Below are 9075 nucleotides of genomic sequence, written 5' to 3' on the forward strand. Positions count from 1 at the left end.
TGGCTCAAAACCAATTTCATACCAATGTAAAATGCATACACTTAGATAATGGGTCTGAGTTTACATTTGGTCCTATGCAACATTATTTGTTAGAACATGGTATTATACATCATTACTCTTGCATTGACACTCCCCAACAAAACGGAGTTGTCGAATGGAAGCACCGACATCTTTTCGAAGTGGCTCGTTCTCTACGCTTTCAAGTTGGCTTTGGGGTAAAAGCATTGTGACAATTATATAATTAGTTAACTATTTGCCAACTCCTATCTTAAATGGTAAAACATTATGGGATGTTGTTTGGTAAGCCTTCCTATCAGCACTTGTGGGTTTTTAGTTGCTTGTGTTATACCAGTACTTCACAGTAAGGCCGTGACAAGTTTGCTTCTCATGCCAACCAATGTATATTTATCGAGTACCCACATGGGCAGAAAGGGCATAGGTTATATAATTTGAAACCAAACATTTTTTGGTCTCAAGAGATGTGGCATTCTTTGAAACACAATTTCCTTTCAAAATCAGGTCATCATCTGAGCTCATTTCAACTGTAGTCCCGTTAACTATTTTGGATGATGAAGCAGACCACAGTCTTAGCATTCCTACTCCCATGCTTCAGCCCACAGTCTCAGCTGAACTACAATCTTCACTATCTTAGGACCATCAACCTAAGAATTCAGCATCCACTAATCTTGACCCACCCGCATGACCCATTCGGTTAAGACATCCTCCAGCTCATTTAGAGGATTCCATTTGTCCTATCTTACCTCCCAATGAACCATGGGCCTCCACCGTACTTTATCCTATCAGCAATTACATTACCCTCAATTTCGTTACTCAAGGCCTATCTGAACCAGCTTCATATTTTCAAGCCCAGCAACTTCCTTAGTAGCATCAAGCTATGGCAGATGAATTGACTGCTCTTCAAGCTACTTATACATGGACCTTGATTAAATTGCCACCTGATAAAAAGCTCATTGGCTGTAAGTGGGTGTATCGCATCAAGTACAAACCAATGGTAACAATACAAGGCCCATCTCGTGGCAAAAGGGTTCATCCAAACCGAAGGGGTGAATTACATTGAAACATTTGCCCTTGTTGCCAAACCTATGACTATCAGATGTCGCTTAGCTCTTGCAGCAGTGCGCAATTGGGATTTGCAACAAATGGATGTCAATAGTGCTTTTCTTCATGGCACCCTCCATGAGGAAGTCTACATGTTGCCACCACGTGAACTTCTTCCTGTTAATGGTAGATGAGTTTGTCGATTGAACAAATCCATTTATGGTCTCAAACAAGTCTCACGTAATTGGTTTGAGGCACTAGCTGTCGCGGTTTTACTCAAAGTGTTGCTAATCGCACCCTCTTCACTTGATGAAGCACTAGTGGATTTCTTGTTGTTGTTTATGTGGATGACTTGCTCATTACAGGTGACAACTCAACACAGATACATTCTCTTAAGGAATACCTCAGTTCATGTTTTCCTATAGAGGACCTTGGCCCATTACGTTATTTCTTGGGCATTAAAATTTCTTAAACTTCTGGTATGCTAGGGTGCAAGCTAGCCTCATTTCCAATGACACAATAACACCATCTCACACCTGATGCTAGGCCTCCCATAGCCATCCAGAACAGTACAGACGCCTCGTAGGTCGTCTTGTTTACCTCACAATCACTTGGCCTGAGATTACTTATTCAATTCATGTTCTCAGCCAATTTCTTAATGATCCACGACAAGAACACCTTAATGCAGCAATGCATGTATTGCGTTACTTGAAATCTTCACCAGATCATGGGACTCTTCTACCTACAGTGAGTGATATTTCAATACGAGCACAACCACTCACAAATCTACCTATAGGTATTTTGTGACTCTTGGTGCTTCTCCCTTGTCATGGAAAACAAAAAAGCAAACTACCGTAGCACGATCTTTCGCAAAGGCAAAGTACCGCTCCATGGCTGTAGCCACCTACGAACTGCTCTGGCTGAAATGGCTTTTCTCAGACTTGGGCTTTAGCTCACCCTCAACCTATGCGTCTATTTTGTGACAATAAAACAATTCTCTACATTGCTGCTAAGCCTGTGTTACACGAGCACACAAAGCACATTGAGCATCCCGGAGCATCTATAGTCCAACACCATTAGTACTGCCCATCTTTCTTCTAAACTACAACCTACAGATATTTTGACTAAAGCTGTTGGATGGGATCACCTTCAGTCCCTTCTACCCAAGTTGGGCGTTGTTACACCTCTTGCTCCAACTTGAGGGAGAATATTACACGTGTCAAATTATGTATATCAAATGTGGTTAGTTAGTAAGAATGTAAACATAAGTGGCATTAAGAGTGTTAATCGGTGATTTGTATCTAAAAATACTTGATTAATGAATTATTTCTGTCTTGGGCATTTCATTTGAAGTTTAGAACTATTGCCCTTTTGGCTTACTCTTTTCTTATTTCAACTTGTAATAGATCACTTTTTGAGATTAAATGACGGACATAGTGGCCTTGACAATTCTGACAACCGCTGCCAGAGTATTTCAAGTTTTCAACACGTAAAATATAATTGCAACAACTAAAATAAGTTCAGTTTTTAATGCCCCACAGATTTTGAATGAGGTTCATTTAATTTTCTTGGTATATAATGCGCCATAGCTATGTATCATACAGATATTGTAAAGAGAATTGATTGTTTTCTTAACAAGTGCATTGAGGAATTGGTTCATGCTACAGCAATACAACTAATTAAATCGTGCTGGGGATTGATACTCTAACAGGGTTTTGTGTCATACATCTTTGTCAATAGAAAATTAGTCTACAAGTGTGTCATAAACAAAAGAATTCATTTTAAGGAACCTAAGAATAACACCAATGGGTGATAAAATTAGAGAAAGTAGATTAGAATGGTTTGTCACGCGCGCATAAGACCATATATACAGCACCTGTAAGAAGCAGCAATCTATTGCAAGTTGAATGGGATAGAAGGGTGAATAGACTAGGTGGACATGATAGATGATTTAAGTGCTAATTTAACAATAGAATCTGGCACTAAACAGAGCAGAATGGTGAAAAGGGATTCATGCATCTGGCCCCATATGGTTAAGATAAGACTTTATCATCATCATCATCATCATCATCATCATCATCATCATCTTCTCTCTCTCTCTCTCTCTGAGGCTACCCCTAACCCTGGTGACAATGGGATTCGAACCCAAGTCTTTGCACAGCCAGTCAGAAAACTTGCCAACTGAACCACCACCAGTTGGTAGTTGGGATAATGAATATGAAACTCGTACAATATTCAAATCAACTTAGTAAAATTAAATTAACAAGGTGGAGAACAGTCTGAGACCATACATTTATCCCATTTAGACCATAATGTTGCATTGTTCTTTCAATCAGATGGACAGATATGCTCTCAACTCTCAAACAAAAAAACCATTAGCTTCAATTTTTTAGCACTTGTATGGAAATGATAAAATCCATCAAAGACTATATTACAATGCCAGTTGGTCGGAAAGCAAGGTCTTCTCATCACTTTCATCAATTTCAATACCGTCCTCTCCATAATCTATTTCAATCACACTTCTTTCATTTTCATATTGTTCATCTGATTCCGAGAACTGAACTTCTGTGTACTCTCCTACAAGAGGATTTTCAGACTCTATCTGCTGCATCTCTGATTCTATTAATGCATGCATGCGTGCTCGCTCCCTGTCTCTTGGATAAGTGCAATAGAGAAAGGAGTAGATAAGGCAACATAGAGTCATTGGAATAGCTATTGCAGTGTAAAGTGCCTTTGCTAGAGATGCAGCATTTTCTCTATCTGTTGCAATCTCAACAGATTTGCTGGATCCTTTAGGAATAGGTTTATAACCATAAACATGCTGAGCCAGTAACCCAACTACTGGGGGAGCAAATGATGACAACACAGATTCAAAAGATCTATCCAGAGCATAGATGCTTGGTCGTGATTTTTCAGGTACAATCTCTGCAAATATTGGACTGCAAACATCATATGTATCAATAAATAAAGATGCAGTGTATCATTTTGCCATTTAATGTAAGGTCAAATTTCTTTGTCCTTTCCACATAACTGTGTGGTATGACAAGAAAAGCTCATGGATGTATTGCTAACCAAATACATTTTGATAAGCAGGGAGTTGGACAACCATCCCAGCTTCGTCAAGGATATATTATTGTCCAAGAAGGATCGAGTCAACCAGATAATCCTAACCATCAGTTATTTGGCATTTTTCTGGATGAGTCATTGTGTAATTTTTTCTGAATGTCCAGAATATCCTGTTAGATCAAAATGATTAGGATCCCCAGCCATAGAACTAATTGCCTGGTGACCTTCAACATCTATGTACAAGTTATGTGAACTAGCTACAGTATTACTGACAAGACAATCTCTCCAGTGAAATCATCATTTCTTATTGTATTAGCAAAGCTATTGTTATCGAAAGAAAGAAAGAATGAAAAGTAAAGCCTGCACACAAACAAGAGGGGAAATAAGAACATACTTGTTTGTAGCCGGTGCATTCCAGGATATGCATAAACCCATGATGAACAAGACCAAACCATGCAGAAAAGCAGTGGAGGGATCATCGGGCAAAACAAGCATCAAAACTGCTGCTAGTGGGATAGCTGAGACTGAGCTAATCTGTGATAGAATAATCCTACCAGAGTTCGGGAGACGCTTAGCTAGGATGTCCCCCATCTTCCCTCCAAATAGTCCCCCAAGAGAACTAGCAATTACAAACATGCTCATTAGAAACGCTGTTTGTTTGTGGGAGAAGTCAATAAGCTCTAACCACATGGGTGCAAATGACAAAGCTGACCAGGGAAATGAGCCAGTAACACCCTGAGCTACAATTATGTGAAACGATGGGACTTTCATTACTGACTTGGCTTCCAGAACCAGGTCCTTCAATTCAGACCATATGGACTTACTTGGACCAGAATCGCTAGGCTTACTACCCTCATCTGAAAAACGTGGATCATTAGCGAAGAGTCGGACCAGAACTCCTACAGCAACACTAACTATTGCGACCAGATGGAAGGAAATTCTCCAACCAGGGATCCCCATGAATGATGTTGAAGCTATCAAAACTGAACAGAGGCCACCAATGATTGAGCCCAGGTTCCCTGTTAGTTGAAGCCACCCAAAAGCCATACCGCGGTTGGTGTCATCAGTTGAGTCAGCAACAAGAGACTGAATGGCAGGTGTAACTATGGCAAGCCCAATTCCATTTAAACCTCTTGAGACAGCCACCTAAACAGTAGGCATGGAACAGATTAGAATAGACATGATCATGAAAGAAGAACTGTGGTTTCTATCTCATTTTTTTCCATCGCTTCTTTGATTTGGTTTATATAAACTGTTTGGAGCTCCATTTCACCACAGAAGATAGATTGTCCATGTGGAGCACAATTCTCAGAAGGTATGGGCTTATGTTATGTTTCATTCATTTTTCAAAGGCTGCATTTCACTTGATGTGTATGTCCTATACTGGACAGTTATCATTTAAATCAGTACATGCATTCACATATACAATTTTAGGATTGTTGGTTTACCCCAATTGGAAGGTAAGCCATCTTAACTCACTGATTTTGTGCATTTGATTTAACAGCCTGTTGAATACACACGACTGCCGAAAAGTGTGTCCATAAACAAGTGATGAATCTGATGATGGCTCCAGCCTTAGTCTTTGTAAATGTAGCAGGGCACTGATTTATGCACTTGTTAGGTTTTGCATTTCTACATTAACAGTTGACCCTGCTTAGCCGAAATTGGCAATCGGAAAGTTGTCTTGTAAGGTTGTAATAAGGACAGGAACTACAGCGATCAAAGGAAATAAGATATATGTAGGTGGACTAGTTCTAATAGTAAGAGATCAGTTTTGAGACCGATAAGTTATCTTCTTTGTAGTAGGATTAATCGAGTAACCCAAATTGTTTCATGTATAACAGTTTTACAAGACAAAGCAATCAGAGCATGTCCAGAACGAAGGAGTAACTTGTTCATATTAGCTAAAGCAGAAGACAGGGAAAAGCAAGAAATCCAACCTGGCTAAAAGCGTTGGATGATCATTGATCAGCTCTTCTTTCAAGCGGACTCCAACTAGATTTGGATGTAAAGAATGGGAATTCACGAGTAATTTAATGCAATTGGTGACGAATTGAAAATTCAGAAAGAATGAGAGGGTGAACCTGAAAGAAAGTGGAGGAGATGGCGACGAGGAAGGTGGCAGCGGCCCAGAGGAAGGCACCGAGGGCTATGACATGGGCGCGGTTGTGGCGAACGGCGAGGTAGGCGGCGAGGGGATAACAGGAAGACTGGACGATGGATCGAAAGAGAGTAAGTGAACCCAGACCAGTTGGGTCCGTATGAAGGGCGGCCCCGACCTCCTTGTACACCCCAGGCAGCAGGGACTCGTCTGCCCTCTCCATTATCCCCGCCAGGTTCACCAGTATAAACGTCAACGTCTCCGATTTCATCTTGCTCTTCTTCTTGATCACCTCCTTGTCATCCTAATAAGTGCTTCTCTCTCTCTCTCTCTCTCTCTCTCTCTCTCTCTCTCTCTGGTTATTCTCTCGGTGCTCTCGGCTAGTCGGCTTTCTCTTTCCTCCCTCGGAAAGAGAAGAGGAATGTAGAGGATCTCTATCTGCTTGGTTTTTCGGTAGGAGATCAGTCGACTCGAGTATAGCTTCACTCGTACGCTTGCCTCCTCCCGAGCACTTCACTTGTGGACACGTAAGCCATTATGACGTCAGTCATCAAGTATCTATACAATAATACCGAGTACGTGTCTATCAGTGGTGTGGTCGGAAGGACGGTTGCGTCGTAAACCGAAGGAGCGAAATATTTTGGTTGGTGGTTTGACTCACCTTGACTTGTTATATTTTTCATTGACACCTCCTGTAATGAGACACATTTCGTAAAATGAATGGAAGTGCAGGAGGTTGGGTGGGTGTTAACTGCTGGGAAGTGCAGGGATGAGAGAGATTTGCCAAAATTAAATTAATGGGAAGAAGGAAGAGTTTGAGAGTCTGGGACTCTTTGACTCTGGGGAAATAAAATTGCCCAAAATAGAAAGCTTGGGGCATAATAGGATAGCAAGTAGCAACGGCAGATCAATAAAGCTTTTGTTTTGTTTTGTTTTTTAATAGGTATCTCTGACTGTACAAGATCAACCACATAGACATGATTTGTTTAGAGTATCACTATTTATGATTATACTATACACCGACCCTACCCTAATCATCAACTTTCCAGTTTCCAGCACGTTTAGTGGGCCCTTTCCCTTTGACCTGGCCCATTTATGAAGTGGGCAAGGGCCGTATGAAACAAGGCTTTCACCAGCAGCACTTCACCTTTCAAAATTGAAAATTCTTTTCCAACTCCACAAGGCACTCTTCCTCCTTTGGACTATAGGTCTGGGAAAATGAGCTTGAGCTTTGGGCCTGCCTCTTTTGGATTTGTACATGCTCGAATTCACCTCTCAAATCTTCTCCACCAACCTCAGGCCGATCCACCTCGGCCCAAATGAATCTGTTACAAGAAATAACATCAGCTTTTGCCATTCCACCTCCCATCTATCTGCTTACTGATTGCCATCCTAAAGGTCCAAAAGACAGACAGAGAGAGAGAGAAATATAAAACATCCTGCTGCAAATGATGTATACAGAGACAATTGAAAATAAAATGTGCTTCCTTCGTTCTTATATATTTATCTTCCACGCTCCACAGGCAAAAGGCGATTGAGTAGATGTCACAAGCACAAGTTCAGTCCACGGTAGCGCTTGATGACGGCTGAAATGGCAATGGCATGTGAAAGCACAGTGCTAAAAATATTCCAAAACATCAACATGGATTCAGAACAGGGCAGAGAGGAAGTAATGAATTTAACCGGTTCGAGTTCTCGACTATTATTAGCCTACATCCACTAAAAAGGGGAGAATAGTTCAAAGTTGTTAACTTTTCAATCACCAAATAATAATTGACGAGGGGCATTTTGGTCATCACTGACAAGTGGATCAAACAGCACCCAACTCAAAAAGACAGCTCGACAAACCAGCACATGGCAATCGAAAATAGGTGTGCAGCCAAGCTGGGGCGAGCTCAGACTACTGACAATGCCAGCCTCGAAACCGTCTCGTGCACCGCACAGTGCCTGCACGAACGTTGTTATCGTAGCTATAGGAATAGCTCGCCGAACCATACACCACAAGACCCACGGGCGACCTGTAACCACCGTGCAAATCTAGTAACTAACAGTCTAACACACCCCAAACTACGGAAACAGCTCCACAACGGACTCAGAGACATTGTCTGATGGCACCTAAACCTCAAATAGCTATAAAAGGACCCCATGATCACTCTGAAAGGTATGCGCACAAAAGCTTTGGAACTCTCTCACATACTCTTACTAAAATCTCCTTACTGACTTAAGCATCGGAGTGTTCCCCTGGGTAAAACCTACCCAGGCACTCTAATTCTTCTCTTTTCTCAACCCTTCTCAACTCGGACTTACAGTTACCAGCTCGGCATTGCCAAATCAAAACCCAATTCGGGCCAAGTCATTGACACGAGGGAGCGAGCGAATAGCACATCATCAATTGGCGCCGTCTGTGGAAAACGTAGCAAAAAGCTACTGTTCCCTTCATTAATCTCTTTGTCTCTCTTATTCTTCTCAAAGAAATTCCTTGATGGCATCTTCCGGCAACCCTTTTGCGAACAATGTCAATGGCCAAGTACCAACTATTACAATAGGCCGAATTGATGTTCCTTTACCGCCAGTCGATGTACAGAACAATGTGAGTGTGCCACCTCCACCTCCAACCGTGGATCCCATGGCACCTCCTGCAACAGTGAACGTCCAGCAGTTCAACGACTTGGTGCGATATGTGCACAACATGACTGAGCAAATTCAGTCGTGGGAGAATAGGTTCGTCTTTGTTGCCGGACAACAACAACAACAATTCCAACAAGAACAGCAGTTCCAACAATAGTAGCAGCACCTCGTGGCATCGGATTAGACAATTCCATGCGATGGTCAACAAGTGCCACGTAACA

General features: G+C 41.7%; 1 protein-coding gene across 2 annotated transcripts; it reads right to left on the bottom strand.

Annotated features, from left to right (window-relative positions):
* Nucleotides 1-3293: 3293 nt before the first annotated feature.
* Nucleotides 3294-6913, bottom strand: UNE2 (Major facilitator superfamily protein). Of its 2 annotated transcripts, none has more exons than XM_088970149.1 (3): nucleotides 6210-6913; nucleotides 4520-5271; nucleotides 3294-3998 (listed from the first exon to the last, which is right to left on the bottom strand). In XM_088970149.1, the coding sequence occupies exons 1-3, from the start codon at nucleotides 6495-6497 to the stop codon at nucleotides 3491-3493; spliced, it is 1548 nt and encodes a 515-aa protein (XP_088826275.1). In that variant the 5' UTR covers nucleotides 6498-6913; the 3' UTR covers nucleotides 3294-3490. The 2 variants fall into 2 exon arrangements, with proteins under 2 accessions (XP_088826275.1, XP_088826279.1); XM_088970153.1 differs by having other exon boundaries at nucleotides 6066-6671.
* Nucleotides 6914-9075: the final 2162 nt, after the last annotated feature.

This window comes from Nelumbo lutea, chromosome 1 (assembly GCF_056320005.1).
Source record: "Nelumbo lutea isolate HS-2025 chromosome 1, American lotus-T2T, whole genome shotgun sequence".
NCBI lineage: Eukaryota > Viridiplantae > Streptophyta > Magnoliopsida > Proteales > Nelumbonaceae > Nelumbo > Nelumbo lutea.